This window comes from Garra rufa, chromosome 20, assembly GCF_049309525.1.
Source record: "Garra rufa chromosome 20, GarRuf1.0, whole genome shotgun sequence".
Taxonomy (NCBI): Eukaryota; Metazoa; Chordata; class Actinopteri; order Cypriniformes; family Cyprinidae; genus Garra; species Garra rufa.
This window is the reverse complement of record NC_133380.1, coordinates 40,070,135-40,089,902: the sequence shown is the minus strand read 5'-3', so window position 1 is coordinate 40,089,902 and position 19,768 is coordinate 40,070,135. Positions and strand designations below refer to the sequence as shown.

General features: G+C 36.3%; 1 protein-coding gene across 1 annotated transcript; it reads left to right on the top strand.

Moving 5' to 3' along the window:
* The first annotated feature begins 1,473 nt into the window (after positions 1-1,473).
* Positions 1,474-19,625, top strand: itih3a.2 (inter-alpha-trypsin inhibitor heavy chain 3a, tandem duplicate 2). Its single transcript, XM_073825666.1, has 19 exons — positions 1,474-1,628; positions 1,730-1,834; positions 1,945-2,107; positions 2,201-2,311; positions 7,492-7,620; positions 7,710-7,826; positions 7,907-8,075; positions 8,185-8,301; positions 10,377-10,558; positions 13,779-13,964; positions 14,046-14,185; positions 14,269-14,429; positions 14,599-14,625; positions 14,741-14,830; positions 14,945-15,058; positions 15,168-15,369; positions 15,556-15,728; positions 19,097-19,208; positions 19,302-19,625. Exons 1-19 carry the CDS (start codon positions 1,489-1,491, stop codon positions 19,438-19,440), a joined length of 2,577 nt encoding a protein of 858 aa, XP_073681767.1. The 5' UTR covers positions 1,474-1,488; the 3' UTR covers positions 19,441-19,625.
* Positions 19,626-19,768: the final 143 nt, after the last annotated feature.

Sequence of the window (19,768 nt, the reverse complement as noted above, 5' to 3'; positions counted from 1 at the left end):
TTTTGCAGAAAAAATGTGTTTAGAAATTGTTTATGGACTCTTGTTCTTGTTCCAAGTTACCTTCCTGTCCAATGATTTTTGCCTCTTACAAAAACCACAAAGCCTTCCAAAATTATAGAAAAGGCTTATATTAGCTTGAGCTTTAGTTGGGCTGAAATGTGAAACTTTTTGGTGTGAAAGGGCTTTTACATTTGCTAAAAAACAACTTTTTATATTAAAAGCAAACAAGCAAGCCCTGTCCAGATTTAAAAAGTAATGCAAAAGTAACGTAAAAGTAAAGTAAAGCATTACTTTCCATAAACAGTAAACAAGTAACGTAATTAGTTACTTTTTTAGGGAGTAACGCAATATTGTAATGCATTACTAAGTAACTTTCCCAACACTGGTTAAGTTGCACAACGTAGATGCAATGTTTAGGTTTTTATTATTTTTATTACTATTTTGATTTATGGCGTTTTAGTTTGTACTGTTTATCTTTTTTTTTTTTTTTTTTTTTTGAGTAATGTAAAATTTATTTTTATATTTCTTGATTTATGCCTTAGTTTTAGGTTATGTTTCCCTTTTTTAAGTAACATGAAATTATTTTTTATAATATAAAATATAATATGATATTTTTATTATTTATAATATTTTATTATTTTTTATTGATATATTTATAGTATTTATTTTTTATTGATATATTTGTATTTGCATTTTAAATGTAGTTTGGCAATTAAATGCATTAAATGGATTCAGTTTTGAGTTATTAATGTATGTGTTAATAAAGAAAAATTACTCCTTATCCGATTACTCAATTAATTGATAGAATAATCAGTAGAATACTCTACTTTTGCAGCCCTACTTGCAAAGCTAAAATACAAAACAAATTAAACATACAGCACTGAAAGCAACAATTTTTTGGAATATGCCATAATTGATAAAATAATATAAATTGTTATACCAGATGTGCCATATGTGACCCTGGACCACAAAACCAGTCATAAGGTTAAATTTTACAAAACTGAGATGCATATAGAATATGAAAGCTCAGTAAATAAGCTTTTTATTGATGTATTGCTTGTTAGGATAGGACAATATTTGGCCGAGATACATCTATTTGAAAATCTGGAATCTGAGGGTGCAAAAAAATCTAAATCCTGAGAAAATCACCTTTAAAGTTGTCCAAATTAAGTTCTTAACAATGCATATTACTAATCAAAAATTACATTTTGATACCTTTACAGTAGGAATTTTACAAAAAATTTTCATGGAACATGATCTTTACTTAATTTCCTAATGATTTTTGGCATAAAAGAAAAATCTATAATTTTGACCCATACAATGTATTTTTGGCTATTGCTACAAACATACCCCAGCGACTTAAGACTGGTTTTGTGGTCCAGGGTCACATATTTTGAATATAAGTTCAATATAACTATAACTGTACAGTAGATTCTCTAACTTTCTTTTACTGTCTGTCAGTCTCTCTCTCAGATAGAAGTGCAAAGTATGCGAGTGGACTGCAAGGTCGCGTCTCGTTTTGCTCACACAGTGATGACCACCGAAGCCCTGAACACAGCCAGAGCGTCACAGGAAGTGTTCTTTGAGGTGGACTTACCCAAAACAGCCTTCATCTCCAACTTTAGCATGTTAGTCTTTCTTTCTTCACACAAGCTATAAATATAATTCCCACTTGCCATCATGCCCCAAACCAGCTACTGCCTCATGAAATAGCTGTTTGTTGTTTCAGAGAGATTGAGGGCAGGATATATGTCAGCGAGGTGAGGGAAAAAGAGCAGGCCAGGCAGCAGTATGAGAGCGCTGTGTCATCCGGCCAGACTGCCGGCCTGGTTAAGTAAGTACAGGTCAACTACAAAGCTCTGGAATGCTGACAAAGTACACATTTACTTTTGCAGTATTTGCTAATCTCACTTATCAGGAATGAGAGTTGTTTTTGCTTTTCAGGGCTTCGGGGAGGAACATGGAGACGTTTTCTGTGTCCGTGAACATCGCTCCCCAGAGCCGCGTCACATTTACTCTGACTTACGAGGAACTCCTGCAACGACGTCTTGGCAGCTATGAAATCATGATTGGTGTCCGACCGAAACAGCTGGTTCAGAATTTTGAGGTTCGTCGTTATATACAGTTTTATTACATATATTCAGGTGAAATGTTGAAATATTGTACGCTGTGTTATATCAGTTGTGTATCTCATCCACAGATCGTGGTTGATATCTACGAACCTTATGGAATTGCATTTGTGGACGTCAACGGTACATTCGTCCCCAATGAGCTGCTCCCTCTAGTGGAGAAATCTGTCACTGATAAAAAGGTTAAAGTGAACACTTTTCAACAATCCCCTGACATTGGTTGATTGATATGGAGGCCTATATAACAACTAAAACAGTAGCAACTATTTGAGTTTCATTGCCTTCCATTTGCGACTTCATATTTCACAATTGACTATTATGACTGTCATAAATGGGTTATTTGTCAATTGTGACTATATTCATTTTTTACCTTAGTCAAACAAAACACAAAGCCAAACCAAACTACATGAAACATTTAATCAATGTAACTTTTATTGCAAACATGTCTCAAAATTGAGTTAATAATTTGCATTTGCAACTATATATTACAACTGGTTATTATGACTGGCATAAATAGATTATTCATCAATTGTGACTTTGTATGTAAAAAAATGTTTTTATTTCTCATAAATGCACCTTTAGGTCACATTTCTCAATATATTGACTTAATTTCTCATAATTGCACATTTACTGTAAACACAAACTTGAAAGTATACTTATCGCTTAGACAAATAAAACTAAACAAAAAACCAAAGCCAAACCAAACTAAATCAATGTAACTATTTTTAAATTGTGAGTTAATGCCTTTCATTAGTAACTTCATATTTCACAATTGACTATTATGACTGTCATAAATGGGTTATTTGTCAATTGTGACTATATTCATTTTTTACCTTAGTCAAACAAAACACAAAGCCAAACCAAACTACATGAAACAATTAATCAATGTAACTATTTTTGCAAACATGTCTCAAAATTGAGTTAATATCTTGCATTTGCAACTATATATTACAACTGGTTATTATGACTGGCATGAATAGATTATTCATCAATTGTGACTTTGTATGTAAAAAATGCTTTTTTTTCTCATAATTGCACCTTTAGGTCACATTTCTCAATATATTGACTTAATTTCTCATAATTGCACATTTACTGTAAACACAAACTTGAAAGTATACTTATAGCTTAGACAAATAAAACTAAACAAAAAACCAAAGCCAAACCAAACTAAATCAATGTAACTATTTTTAAATTGTGAGTTAATGCCTTTCATTAGTAACTTCTTATTTCACAATCGAGTATTATGACTGTCATAGATATATTATTTCTTAAATTGTGACTTCATATGTAAAAATTTAGTTTTTATTTCTCATAATTGCACCTTTATGTCAGATTTCTTACAACTTTGTTTTCATATATATTGACTTAATTTCTCATAAGTGCACATTTACTGTATATCTCAAACCTGAAACTGAATTTCTCACAAAAAGTAGTTAATTTTTAAGCTACACAATTGCAAGAAATCTCCCATTGTTTGATTGATATGGAAGTCTGTTTATACCTTAGACAAATAAAACTAAACAAAAAAGAGACTGCAAAGCTAAACCAAACTTAATCAATGTAACTATTTCTCAAAATTGTGAGTTAATGCCTTGCATTTGCAATTTCTTTTTTCACAATTGATTAATATGACTGTCATAAATAGATTATTCATCAAATGTGACTTCATATGTTAAAAAAAATTTAGTTATTATTTCTCATAATTGCACCTTTATGTCACATTTCTTACAACTTTGTTTTCTAATATATTGACTTAATTTCTCATAATTGCACATCTACTGTATATATCAAACCTGAAATTTAATTTCTCACAAAAAGTTTATTTTAAGCTACGCAACTGCACAGCAATCTCCCATTGTTTGATTGATATGAAAGTCTGTTTATACCTTAGACAAATAAAACTAAACAAATAACAAACTGCAAACCAATCTGAAAAATCTTATCAATTTATCTACTGCTAGTTCAGGTTAGGGTGAAGGCTAAAGTTTGTCCGGTCAGAACAATGATGTCTTACTCAAGTAATCCAAATGGGTTTATTAAATGTACATAAATGTGTGGTTCTGAAAATATAAAATACAAACATGAGTATTAATAGGAAATATATAAAAGCACAATACAACATTAATAAAGCTTATTTGAAGCAACTGTACAATGTAGATAAATGTAACAGACAATATCACAAACAATGTCTTAAACTAGTAGGCAGAAATGAGTGTCTACTACTATGTGTGTGCGTTAACCTTTATATGAACTGTTCACGTGAGCATCGCTGCTGTGCACGCACTGTTGCTGAACAGTGTAAACAAATCTAGAGCGCATGCGTGTTATCTGAAATGCGCCCGTGTATCCTTGTATCTCAGGACTATATACATAAACTACATGAGTAAATAACGTGAATAGTAATGATAGTCACGGTATAGTAGCGAAGTATAATCATACATACATATATAATCAAACAATATGAAATATAAACACTTGTATAGGCGGAATAGCGTTTAGCAGTACAATTGCAGAGATTACTCAGAAATGATATGAAAACTTACGTTGTAATGCACCCACACGCACAAACTATAAAACTCCTCCGGTTTGGATTTCTATACCTTATATCTATCTATACTATTTGACTGATTTACTTTTCCCGTTATCATCCACCTGTTCTCATCTCCATCACTTCACGAACTCCAACGTAAAGTTGAGGAATAGTCCATTTCGTGCTGGATGACAGGCGTGACTGGAAGAGTCCATGTGTTAAGAGGGAACACATTCTACACAATCCAAATCAATGTAACTATTTCTCAAAATTGTAAGTTATTGCCTTCCATTTGCAACTTCATATTTGAAGTTGATCAAATTGACTTTTATGACAAAAATAGAGTATTTCTTAAATTGTGACTTCATATGTAAAAATATTTTCATTTCTCACAATTGCACTTTTATGTCACAATTGTGAACATTTCTAATATTTGGGGGTTCAAGAGCGTAGCACTGAAACCCTATTGTAATTGCTAGAATGGCCATGGATCAGGGATCTCCACATAAAACTGATTGTGCAGATCAAACCGTAAGTCATAGAGAGTTGATACTTGGAGGGATGGTAGTACTCGCACCGCCGACAATGTCACCAAGACTCGCCCCAATCGGCCTAAAGGGGGCACTACAGCGATCAACAGTATGAAACCACTCATAACTCCTAAACCATCAGTCAGCGAAATTTTCGGGTATTTTGGATTTTTTGCATAACCTACATTTGCGAACTAGTCCTAGGTTTGTCGCCTGAACGAAATCAAACCAATGCAGAAAGATTCACTGAAGAGTGAATATCAATTATTATCAAAACAAAGTCTAACTTTCGTCTCACCATCGCAAAGGAACACCAAAAGGTTTGAAAGGGGCAGGGCCACTTTTAGTAAAATGCCTAAACGGAATGAGATATCTTTGCCAAACTCACAAAACTTATGTAAGAGCCCAATCTAAGGTCACAAGACAAAAATTGCTGAGTTTGGCCACTTGGTGGTGCTATAAGAAGGAAAAAAAAAACATAAAAATGGCTATACCTACGCAACCATTTGTCCTATCAACATGAAAATCGCTGTACATGCTCCTGGTCCAAAGTGCCACTTGTGTTTATAAGGACATTTCCGTATCTCAAAAAAAAAAGGCCGCAATTGGCTGATGAAGTTTGAACACCTATTAGACAAGGTTAACGGAGGCCGATTGGAACAAAACTTGGTGGGCTTTAACAGGGTCGTTTAGAAAGGGGGCCTGTCCAAATTTACCCAAAATCCTATAAAGCCTAAAGGAAAACTCAAAACTTCACATGCGACAGGTGATTCTAAACAAGCATGCAAAGTTTTAAGGAGGTTGAACCACAGCTGGTGCTACAGCAGTCACAAACGTTACAAAATATAATATTCTTATGGTAAACTACCTGTATTTGCAAAAAAAAAAAAAGGCTTGCTACATAATGTCTTTTTTCGTATGTGCTTAAATGTCGGGAATCACTGCTTGCAGCTATATTCATTCTTATATCTTGTAACTGCGACTTTATTTCTCATAATTCCACATTTATTGCATCTCAAACCTAAAACTTAATTTCTCACTAAAAATGTTCAACTATCACAATCACACAAAATTCCCCAACATTGTTCAATTGATTTGGAAGACTATTTATACCTCAGTCTAACAAAACAACACAAACATTTCTCAATGCAAACATATCTTAAAGATGCAAGTTTATATCTTGTAATTGCGACTTTCACAATATTTCACAAGTGACTATTAATGGCAGTCATAGATAGACGGATTATTTCTCAAATTAAAACCTTATATCTTACACAGTTAGTTTTTATTTCTCATAATTGCACCTTTATTTCACAGTGGTGACCAGTGTTGAGGGTAACGCATTACAAGTAATTCAAGTTATGTAATAACATTACTTTTTCCAAGTAACTAGTAAAGTAACGCATTACTTTTTAATTGACAAGAAAATATCGGAGTTACTTTTTCAAATAAGTAACGCCAGTTACTTTTCCCCCTATTTATTGATTAAAAGCTCTTCTGTCCCCATGTTGAGAGAAATTGTGAGTAAGATGTTACTTTAGTTCTAGAATTAATGTGAACATGCATCAATTGATCTCACTCACTGAAAAAAAACAGATACAGTATTCCTCAAAATGAATAAAAACTGAAATTCAACGCAAACCTGAAATAATTAAATATGTTAAATAATGCAAATATCCTTTATGTCCTTTGATAATTCAGTTCATCTATACTAATAAGCAAAAATTACTCAAGATAATCTAACATTTGTTATCCTTTTTTTATTGCTGAAGAGTTGACATTTTTTCTTCTGCGGTCTACTGTACAGACGTCAATTAACTTTTCTCTAAAAGGCTTTTACATTTGACAAAAATAGAACTTTTTATATTAAAAATAAACAAGCAAGCCCTGCCCAGATTTAACAAGTAACGTAACGCATTACTTTCCATCAAAACTAACTAAGTAACGTAATTAGTTACTTTTTTAGACAGTAACTCAATAATGCATTACTTTTAAAAGTAACTTTCCCCAACACTAGTTGTGAGTATTACTCATAACTTTGTATCTTGTAACTGGGACTAAAACCTGAAACTTAAGTTCTTAAAAAAAAGTTTAGTTTATTTTAAACTATTGCAACTTCCTGGAGACTAGTTTAGTAGACTCACTCCACCTTACAGTGTCCTAACCAGGTGACAGTTTCCAGCTCACCGTTAAGCATCTCATTTTATGAGCCTATAATGAGCCTAAAACACTTTTTTAACTACTAGAGGAAACAGTCCTGCTATGCTCGACTGATTGAACATTGATCATCTGTAATCCTCAGGCACATGTGTACTTCTCTCCTACACTGGTTCAGCAGAAGAAATGCTCAGACTGTGAGGAGACATTGATCGACGGGGATTTCATAATCAAGTACGATGTGAAACATCCACATAACATAGGAGAAATTCAGGTACAATATCAGCAAAGCCTTTTCTCACAATGAATTTCTTGCTAACCGTGTCTTATTTAGATTGTGCTGTTCTCGTGTTTCTGTTTCAGGCAGTAAATGGCTACTTTGTACACTTTTTTGCTCCAGAAGATCTGCCACAAATGCCTAAAAATGTGGTATTTGTGATAGACCGAAGTGGCTCCATGGAGGGACAGAAGATGCAGCAGGCGAGTCATATGAGGAAAACACCTCTACACTTTCCTCCTAGTTTGTGCATTTAAATCATCTGCTGATTATCTGTTGGCAGACTCGAGAAGCTCTGATGACCATATTAAGTGAACTGTATGAAGAGGATTACTTTGGGCTGGTCACGTTTGATGACATTATAGAGTCATGGAGACCATTTCTTAGCAAAGCTACATCAGAGAATGTGACTGCCGCAAAAGAATTTGTCCGGACTATTGAAGCGAGACACTGTAAGTATGAAGCAAAATAACAGGACTGTAAATTCTCCACAAGGTTGAAATCATAGACTAGCTGTAAGTATTACTGTATTAAACTTTCTGTCATATTTTTTTTCATTAGTGACTGATATAAACAACGGCCTTCTGCATGCGGTGGACATGCTTACCTCAGAAAAAAGTGACTTCTTCGCAGACATGTCCATGATCATTCTACTAACTGATGGCCGACCCAGTTTTGGTTTGTATTTAATAAAAAAACTGTTTTAAAATACTTTTTCTATGGCAATAATTAATAAATGAATGCTGTCTTTGTTTGGCATTCTGTATGCTGTAGAACAGGAGTTTTCAAACTGCGTACAAGGGAGTGCTATGGCTTCATTAAAAAAAATAAAAATAAAATAGATCTAAATGCAGCCTAAACAGCACCTTTCATAATAGCATGAATGCTTATTATGTGATTAGTAGTAATGTTGAGAAAAAGAAAAACACTGTTCACTGATCTTGTCTGGAAAACTCTGGCAGCTTAAGCCTTCCGCAGTTGCATATTGAAAAAACAATTTGTTTCATTGTTTAAAATATGTTTTTCTTCTTCAATATTTGTATTTTTGAAAGCTATTTAATTTACACTCCACTTTTTCATTTCAATTGTTTACATTTTAAGTTGTTGGTAGTTCACCCAAAAATGTAAATTCTGTCTTTATTAATCACCAAACTTGTTCCAAACCTGTGTGAGTTTCTTCCTTTTGTTAAACATAAGGCAGATATATTAAGGAATGTGGGTAAGCAAACTGTTTCTGGTCCCCATTGACTTCCATAGTATTTTTTTCATAATATGGAAGTCAATGGGGACCAGAAACTGTTTGGTTACCCACATTCGACAGAATATCTTCTTTTTTTGTGTTTGGCAGAAAAAAGAAATTCACACAGGTTTGGAACAACTTAAGGGGGAATAAATGATGGCAGACTTTTCATTTATGGGTGAACTATCCTTTTAACCAGTTAAACAGAAATCAACATCCTGGACTTTGAGAGCCAAAATGTATAAAATACTAAACACATATATATATAAAAAAAAGCACTATACATACAGAATCGCCAGATAAATGTTGTAATATTGAATCAGTATGTATATGAAAATTCCCAGGCCTAATAAAAAAGGTTATATCCTCCTGAATACCAGCTATGGAGTTTGTCCTCTGTAGAGGATATTAGTTTCTCTGACCTTACATGCCACAGTTTTAGGTCTAAATGTCCTGTACAGAGCACATTCAGGGCTTTTCAGAGATACCAAATGTTAGGAAGTTTCACCATGACTCTCCCTCTCCTTGGTCTGTACAAATAGCTGGCATTAATTTAGTGATCAAATTTAACACCCTTATGGAAATATGATAGTATTTTGTAATGAAAATTTAAATCTGACTCATTTTCAAATTATTTGTCATAAGACAACATCTCAGGAAAATGTTATAGGGTTTCAAATCAAAATATGACTTTCTGTTATGAAACTGCTACTAAAGAGGACACCAGGACTTAAAGCATGTTTATTACACATTTTAGGATACACAACAAGTGAATATGGAAAGAAATTATATTTTAATATTTCTATAAAAAATTAGATATTGTTATGAATATATTGCCAATTATTAATAATTAATAATTATAATTATTACATTTATTTTTTTCATTATATGTTGCCCCAAAAACACATTAATATGCATATTAGATACAGTTTATAGATACATTGTTTATAATGGGCCATTCATGGCCATTTTACACACATTTTGCATTAAGAAAAATAGTATATCAAATCATTCTGTTATATGTTTCATAAAACAGTTAAGAATCATCTTAAAAATATAGTTTGCAAAAATAAAGTTTGGTATAAAAAATAAGAATTGATCTGTGATTAAAACAAAAAAAATTGTTTTATGTTTATTCATGTCTTTTTTTTTTTTTTTTAAATCCTGGTGTCCTTTATCATTTTTCAATAATCATATTTTTCCCGTTTTTTCTTGCAAAGTTATGACATGAAAAAATACTAAAATCACAAAACTTTTTTTTCCCTGGTAGTCAGGAGGATATATTAAATTTGGGAAACAACAACATGTTTATAAAAGATCATGTTTAATAATTGTCTTAGACAGTTTATGACAATATATACTTGTCTTAATGTTTTAGGAAAGATGTCTCTTATAAAGGGAATCATCATATTGGAGGTTGTGGCAATAAAAAGTCTGAAAACTCCTGCTTTATAAAATCCAAACATTCAGTTACATCAATTTAACAGTCTTCCCTCAATAATGTGTGTTTAAGGCCAGCAAGATCTATCCAAAATCCAAGAAAATGTCCGTAGTGCTATTAATGGAAGCATGAGTCTCTTTTGTTTGGGCTTTGGCTATGATGTGGACTACGGCCTTCTTGACGCGCTGGCCAAGCAGAATGATGGACTCGCTCGAAGAGTCTATGAGGCCTCGGATGCTGTCCTTCAACTACAGGTAGAGTTAGACATACTCTCAGCCAATAAAATACCTTATATTCAGTGTTGAGAAGGTTACTTTGGAAATATAATGGGTTACAGAATACAAGTTAACCTATTTAAAATGCGAAAACTATTTTGATTGCTTTATTAATGTAACTGATTACATTGGATCACTTTTCTAAATTTCTAATGAATGCTTTCAACTGTGCACCATTTTTAAACATTTAAACTAGACGTGGTTGTCTTTTGCCCCAAACTTTGCACTCAAAGTTGCTTTGGCCAGAGTAATCTGTTGATCCTCTGAATTTCACAACTCAATGACCTTGTGAGTCATTAGTAATGACTCATTGATCAAACACACTTGCCCGTAGCTTTTTGGTGATCTAGAAAATATTGATCAGCTTGTTCAGGTGTGTTTAATTAGGGTTGGGTCTAAACTGTAATATTATATCTGACATGGTTACCCACCTTATTCAAGGAGGAAAAATGTTAGCTACATATTTTCTCTCAAAGGATTCATAAATAGAATTGTGGCTGGTAAAGATATCTTTATCTAGCTTGCAGACTAGCTCATGTGTTATGAAAATTTGTTAAATGAAATACTGGACATGCACCAAATATTAAAGAGCTACAATACATCTTGAATACACTTCAGTAGCATGGTGTAGCAGGCAGGAGTAGGCAATGACTTTCCTTCTTTAAAAAATTAGACATGTATGTATCGCCATTACATGTAAGTTACTCCCTAATGCTGCTTATCCCTGCTGAAAAAAACAGCATATGCTGGTTAGGTATGTTTTGGTGCTGGGATGCTGGTTTTAGATGGTTTATGCTTGTCCTTTGCTGGTTTATGCTGGCCCTTGACCAGCAACATGACCAGCAAAGGACCAGCATTAACCAGCTAAGGACCAGCATAAACCACCAAAGGACCAGCATTAACCAGCAAAGGACCAGCATTAACCAGCTAAGGACCAGCATAAACCAGCAAAGGACCAGCATTAACCAGCTAAGGACCAGCATAAATCACCAAAGGACCAGCATTAACCAGCAAAGGACCAGCATTAACCAGCTAAGGACCAGCATAAACAAGCAAAGGACCAGCATTAACCAGCAAAGGACCAGCATTAACCAGCTAAGGACCAGCATAAACCAGCAAAGGACCAGCATTAACCAGCTAATGACCAGCATAAACCAGCAAAGGACTAGCATTAACCAGCAAAGGACCAGCATTAACCAGCAAAGGACCAGCATTAACCAGCTAAGGACCAGCATAAACCAGCAAAGGACCAGCATTAACCAGCAAAGGACCAGCATTAACCAGCTAAGGACCAGCATAAACCAGCAAAGGACCAGCATTAACCAGCAAAGGACCAGCATTAACCAGCAAAGGACCAGCATTAGCCAGCAAAGGACTAGCATTAACCAGCTAAGGACCAGCAAAGGACCAGCATTAACCAGAAAAGGACCAGCATTAACCAGCAAAGGAACATCATTAACCAGCAAAGGACCAGCATAAACCAGCAAAGGACCAGCATAAACCAGCTAAGGACCAGCATAAACCAGCAAAGGACTAGCATTAACCAGCTAAGGACCAGCAAAGGACCAGCATTAACCAGAAAAGGACCAGCATTAACCAGCAAAGGAACATCATTAACCAGCAAAGGACCAGCATAAACCAGCTAAGGACCAGCATTAACCAGCAAAGGAACATCATTAACCAGCAAAGGACCAGCATTAACCAGCTAAGGACCAGCATAAACCAGCTAAGGACCAGCATAAACCAGCAAAGGACTAGCATAAACCAGCAAAGGACTAGCATTAACCAGCTAAGGACCAGCAAAGGACCAGCATTAACCAGAAAAGGACCAGCATTAACCAGCAAAGGAACATCATTAACCAGCAAAGGACCAGCATAAACCAGCAAAGGACCAGCATAAACCAGCTAAGGACCAGCATTAACCAGCAAAGGAACATCATTAACCAGCAAAGGACCAGCATTAACCAGCTAAGGACCAGCATAAACCAGCTAAGGACCAGCATAAACCAGCAAAGGACTAGCATTAACCAGCTAAGGACCAGCAAAGGACCAGCATTAACCAGAAAAGGACCAGCATTAACCAGCAAAGGAACATCATTAACCAGCAAAGGACCAGCATAAACCAGCAAAGGACCAGCATAAACCAGCAAAGGACCAGCATAAACCAGCAAAGGAACATCATTAACCAGCAAAGGACCAGCATAAACCAGCAAAGGACCAGCATAAACCAGCAAAGGACCAGCATTAACCAGCAAAGGACCAGCATAAACCAGCAAAGGACCAGCATTAACCAGCTAAGGACCAGCATTAACCAGCAAAGGACTAGCATTAACCAGCAAAGGACCAGCATTAACCAGCAAAGGACCAGCATAAACCAGCAAAGGACCAGCATTAACCAGCAAAGGACCAGCATAAACCAGCAAAGGACCAGCATTAACCAGCAAAGGACCAGCATAAACCAGCTAAGGACCAGCATAAACCAGCAAAGGACCAGCATAAACCAGCAAAGGACCAGCATTGACCAGCAAAGGACCAGCATTAACCAGCAAAGGACCAGCATAAACCAGCAAAGGACCAGCATTAACCAGCAAAGGACCAGCATAAACCAGCAAAGGACCAGCATAAACCAGCAAAGGACCAGCATTGACCAGCAAAGGACCAGCATTAACCAGCAAAGGACCAGCATTGACCAGCAAAGGACCAGCATTAACCAGCAAAGGACCAGCATTGACCAGCAAAGGACCAGCATTAACCAGCAAAGGACCAGCATAAACCAGCAAAGGACCAGCATTAACCAGCAAAGGACCAGCATAAACCAGCTAAGGACCTGCATAAACCAGCAAAGGACCAGCATAAACCAGCAAAGGACCAGCATTGACCAGCAAAGGACCAGCATTAACCAGCAAAGGACCAGCATAAACCAGCAAAGGACCAGCATTAACCAGCAAAGGACCAGCATAAACCAGCAAAGGACCAGCATTGACCAGCAAAGGACCAGCATTAACCAGCAAAGGACCAGCATAAACCAGCAAAGGACCAGCATTAACCAGCAAAGGACCAGCATAAACCAGCTAAAACCAGCATCCCAGCACCAAAACATACTTAACCAGCATATGCTGTTTTTTTTCAGCAGGATGTTTAATAAATGTAACCTGCTAGTTTCTGTATCCAGGTTTTGAATGATTTTCTGTCTCTATAGGGTTTTTATAAGGAAGTGGCTACCCCACTACTTTTAGAAGTGAGACTCAATTATCCTGGCAATGCTGTAACTGACTTGACACAAAGTCACTTTAGACAATTCTTCAAAGGCTCTGAGATAGTGGTTGCTGGACGCCTACAAGAACCTGAGACTGACATGATTCAGACTGAAGTATCAGCACATGGGGTAAGAGAAGCCAACTAATAGCTACTGAATTAAAATCAGTTTGATTGTAGTGTTTCATTAGTGCCATACGCTTGATTTCAGATGAAAGAACAGTTTGTGGTTGGAGGTCTAGCGATTACTCAAGAGTGGGACAGCATGTTTCCTGATCAGGAGTACGTCTTCAGGGATTTCATAGAGCGACTGTGGGCATATCTGACCATCCAGCAGCTCTTGGATAAAAGGTCAAACATGCACTCCAACAATTCAACAAATATGTGAGAATGACTAAAATAATACAATGTTAAAATAATACATCTGTTAACAGAGAGACATGCTCCCCAGAAGACAAAGAAAACATCACAGCTGAAGCTCTAGACCTTTCTCTACAGTATAACTTTGTCACGCCGCTTACCTCCATGGTGGTCACCAAACCAGAGGCTGAAGATGATAAAAATGAAACATTAATTGCTGACAAGCTGACTGAAGGTAATTGTAGTTCTGTTATGACAACTCTCTGAAGATTTTAGCATGTTAATGGATATGACAATGTATTTGGTCTTGGTGGAATAGCTACACTGCTGCTGTTGGTTAGTTTATATATTATAATAAGGGGCATAATAGGTCCCTTTTAATACTGTGTTCTTTTGATTCACAGAGCAGCGAGAGGATATAACAGAATCAGGTAAGAGAAATGTAATTGGTATATCACTGTGAACATTAAGAAGTACATTGTCTTGTATTACAAAATCTCTGGAATGAATACTCTCCATCTCTTTCTCACAACTACACACTTGAAGCTACAAGTGCCTCCCACGCACCACCTAAGTTTGTCAGTGGTTGCACTGGCGAAGAACTAAAACCCGAACAACTATATTCTTCATATTTTGGTGAGAAGTGATGTCATTTTTGTGGTGTGAAATTAGAATACATTTTAAAAAGAACTCTTAAAGTAAAGAAAAATATCTTACCTTGATCATATTTGTCTGTTGTTCTCTGGGCAGTTGATGGAGACCCACACTTCATCATTGAGATGCCAGATCAGAATGACGCTCTGTGCTTCAACATTGATGAGAAACCTGGTACCATCTTCAACCTGGTTAGAGACCCACTTACAGGTGATTCATTCTGTCAAAAAAAAAGAAAAAAAAAAGAAAGAAAAACATTTAGATGTGGGTAATTGTGACTGGGTTTATTCTCTTTCTTCTCATACTGAATCATATTCAGGCATTGTAGTTAATGGCCAGACCATTGGAGATAAGAAAGTCATTCCAGGAAGCAAGATGCACACCTATTTTGGCCGCTTTGGGATTGTTCATAAGAAGTTTGGTATCAGATTGATGGTGAGCACAAAGGAGATCTCAGTGTCTGAAGACAGAAAACAAGCAAAATTTTCCTGGAATAACAACAGGACTTTAGAAGGACTGAAGTAAGTAAAAGAAATACCTTTACTTTATATTAAACAGTGCTTAAGGGATATTTCCCTAAAAGTTAAACTAAAATTAACAAGAAACAACAGCATATGAGTCTTTGCAGAATTTTCATTTTGACATTAACTATTCTTCTACGAGAATTACATTTTTAACACAATCCTCCATCTTTTCGCTTTCTCCAGCATGGATCTGCAGGTGATCAAAGATCGCAGTTTAACACTGACCCTAAGGAACTCAGTCAAGTTTCTTATTATCCTGCACAAAATATGGAAGAAGCACCCGTATCATCAAGATTACCTCGGGTTCTACACCCTAGACAGTCACCACTTTTCAAGCAATGTCCACGGCCTGCTTGGTAAAATAACTTTTAAAATTAATCATTGGTCATCCCCACATTCAAATTTGCTTGTCTTTCCAAACATTTCACAAATCGTTAGTGCGCCAAATGACATACTATAGACTGGTGCACTACATACTGTCTACAAAGCTACTCCTGAAGAGTTGACGTCCTGCATATTTCAGCTCCAACTCAATCAAACACTCCTGAACCAGCTTACCAATGTGTCCAGTGTTACTTAATAATTAGAGGCATTGTGTTAGAGCAGGGTTGGAACTGAAGTCTACAGGACGGTAGTTCTCCAAGAGCAGGGTTGGAGATGCCTGGTCTAGTGCATGAATTTGTAAGGTTATTTTGTGATTCAGCATCAAAGTCTGAAAGTGCCTTCCCTCTGGTAAGTTACATTGCAAGTAGTTCACTTTCAGAACAAAAATTTACAGATAATGTACTCATCCCCTTGTCATCCAAGATGTTCATGTCTTTCTTTCTTGAGTCGTAGGGAAATGGTGTTTTTTGAGTAAAATATTTCAGGATTTCCCTCCTTATAATGGACTTCTATGGTGCCCCTGAGTTTGAACTTCCAAAATGCAGCTTCAAAGGGCTCTAAACGATCACAGCCGAGGAAACAAGGGTCTTATCTAGCAAAACGATGGGTTATTTTCTAAAAACAAATACAATTTATATACTTTCTTAACCTCAAATGCTCGTCTTGTCTAGCTCAGCAAGACAAGCGTTTGATATTAAGAAGCATACAAATCGGAATCATTTAGAGCCCTTTGAAGCTGCATTTAAACTGCATTTTGGAAGTTCAAACTCAGGGCACCATAGAAGTCCATTATATGGAGAGAAATCCTGAAATGTTCTCCTCAAAAAACACCTTTTCTTTATGACTGAAGAAAGAAAGATATGAACATCTTGGATGACAAGGGGTGAGTACTGAAAAGTCCAACATTCCACACTTTTATTCAGTTAATTAAGTGCATTATCCACACATCTGAAATGCACATTTTCTTTTTGGAATTTTCAGGTTGTCTTTTCAAAAATAATTTCAGTCTTGCTGACATGCATTATGGTTAAGCTACACATCAGAATGCTAATCGATACCATTGGCCAATAAATAATAAATGACCAATTTTAAAATTCTATATTATGTTAATAAATTTAGGAACCACAACATTATCACATACAGCGGCATTTCCCAACATCAGTCCTGCATATTTTGTATGTGTCTCTTATCACGTACGTCAATTGTTCTATTCGACCGTGAAGTGCCCTTCGAAGTGGACATCACCATATATTCCGCCATGATTCCAGTTCGAAACGAGTGTATATGTTCTGTTAAAAGGGCATTAATGAGTGCGAGACGGGAATTTAAATTGTATTTATTTACAGAGGTATATGATGTTACATTTCACAATTTGGTTTGTGTATGAAGGAGCTACAGGCACCAGTGCAGCTCAAATCTATGAATGAACTTTCTGAAGTAAACTTTAATGGATTTCCCCTGCTCAGGGAGTAGGGAGTAATGAACAGTGTGTCATGTCGTTCGGGACACAGTTCATGCACATAGCTCTCTTCTAACAAGCTGGTTATCTAAATCAGGTGTGTTAAATAAGAGAGACATGCTAAATATGAGCTTCTGGATTCATAGTAATAATGTTGTAAATACAGGTATGTGCCAAAAAATTTGAATATCGATGGGAAGTTTATTTATTTCAATAATTTATTTGTTACATTAGTTCACTACACACAAAGTGAAATATTTCAAGCCTTTATTTGTTTCAGTTTTGATGATTATGGATTAAAGACAAAAAAAAAAAAAAATCCAGTATTTCACAAAATTAGAATATTTTATGTGACCAATAAAAAAAGGATAGTAAACACATGTTGGCCTGCTGAAAAGTGTGTTAATGTACTGTATTATGTCCTCAGTACTTTGTTGGGCCTCCTTTTGCTCTAAAGGAGGATGGAAAATAAAATCATCATCTCCAAAAAGCTTGATTATGCGTCAAGCCACTCCTGAACCAAAAACAACGTCAGAAGCGTCTGTGCTGGGCTAAAGAGAAAAAGTTCTGGTCTTTTGCCCAGTGGTCCCAAGTCCTGTTTTCAGATGAAAGCAAATTTTGCATTTGATTTGGAAATCAAGGTCCTAGAGTCTGGAGGAAGACCGGAGAGGTCCAGTGTGAAGTTTCCACAGTCAGCGATGGTTTGGGGAGCCATGTCATCTGCTGGTGTGGGTCCATTGTCTTTTATCAAGTCCACAGTCAACGCAGCTGTCTACCAGGAAATTTTAGAGCACTTCATGCTTTTTGGAGATGATGATTTTATTGTCCTGCGGGATTTGGCACCTGCCCACAAAGCCAAAATTACCAGTACCTGGTTTAATAGCCATGGAATAACTGTACTTGATTGGCCGGCAAACTCGCCTGACTTAAACCCCATTGAAAATCTATGGGGTATTGTCAAAAGGAAGATGAGGGAACAGAGACCCCGAAATGCAGACGAGCTGAAGGCCAATATCAAAGCAACTTGGGCTCCATAACACCTCAACTGAGTCAAAGGCTGATCGCCTCCATGCCACGCCGCCTTGATGCTGGAATTAGTGCAAAAGGAGGCCCAACAAAGTACTGAGGACATAATCCAGTACAATAACACACTTTTCAGAAGGCCAACATGTGTTTCACGAGTTCGCCCTTACATCTAATCTGCTTGAGCGAGTATTAAGCATATTTTGGCGTGCTGTCCGGGGGAAGGGTTCCGGCCGGAATACAGGCCGGACCCAGAGAACTCCCCCTGCTAGTGTAGGATAGAAACAGATTAGAAGTGGGGAGTAGGGGTGGAGGAGGGATGCCAAGAAACTGTCGCTGGATGGAGGTAAGACGGCTGGTAATATATAGAGGATGCGCTGATTGAATGATTGGTTAAACAGGTTGCACCTGTGCCGAATGGGTTGATTATCTGATCGTGCTCCTCCTGAACCTTGTTTAATCAAACATCATTTAAGATCCTTTTTTTATTGGTCACATGAAATATTCTAATTTTGTGAAATACTGGATTTGGGTTTTTTTTGTCTTTAATCCATAATCATAAAAATTGAAACAAATAAAGGCTTGAAATATTTCACTTTGTGTGTAGTGAACTAATATAACATACAAGTTTCACTTTTTGAAACAAATTATTGAAATAAATGGACTTTCCCTCGATATTCAAATTTTTTGGCACATACCTGTAATGTTCTGTTTCTTGCACCAACCAATTTGTTTCAATTCATAAGACTGCATTATGTTGTCAGGAGGCACGGGTATTCGTTTGTGTGCGTAAGTAAATTACAAAAAAAATGTGTGAACTATCCCTTTAACAAGCTTTATTTGGATTTTTTACTACAGGTCAGTTCTACTATGGCGTGAACTTTGAGGTCAGTGACTTGTTTCCAGGAAAGGACCCTGATAAAGAAGATGCCAACATGTTTGTGAAAGGACACAAGCTCACGGTTACCAGGTAAATGAAAACATAAAAAGGCATTGTTATATTCACACCTGAAGAGAGACGAAAAATTAATTAAGATTTTCATTGAACCCCACACGACTCCAGGGGCTGGAAGAGAGATTTCAGACAGGATGTGAAGAATGGAGAAAATGTGCCCTGCTGGTTCATTCATAATAACGGCACCGGGCTCCTCGATGGAGTTCACACAGACTACATCGTCTCTGGTCTCTTTCAAACAATATAGACAACATCTGTCGCGTCCTTTGCACTACTGTACACACAAAGTGCACGTTGCTTTTAAGTGGTCTCAAGCATATAAGATGTGATGGTTTCATTTGGGTATAATGCGAAATCTGACAAAGCTGTAAATGATAGTAGTTTGTTTACATTTATATATATTGGCATTCATTGACTACTAAATAAACTGTCTGTCCACACATGTCTTGTGTTTCTGTCCTCCATCTTTACATCCAAAAACAAACATAAATACACAAAGAAAAAGAAAAATGGCTTGCGCAAGAACAATATCTACACAAAAATACCACTCATGATCAATTTAGGAACAAAGATCA

Excerpts from the sequence above, each read along its gene's own strand:
- itih3a.2 (XM_073825666.1), top strand. The coding sequence starts at position 1,489 with ATGCGAGTGGACTGCAAGGTCGCGTCTCGTTTTGCTCACACAGTGATG. Across the intron at positions 1,629-1,729 it reads TTCATCTCCAACTTTAGCAT|AGAGATTGAGGGCAGGATAT; the intron begins GTTAGTCTTTCT and ends TTGTTGTTTCAG. Across the intron at positions 15,729-19,096 it reads CAATGTCCACGGCCTGCTTG|GTCAGTTCTACTATGGCGTG; the intron begins GTAAAATAACTT and ends TTTTTACTACAG.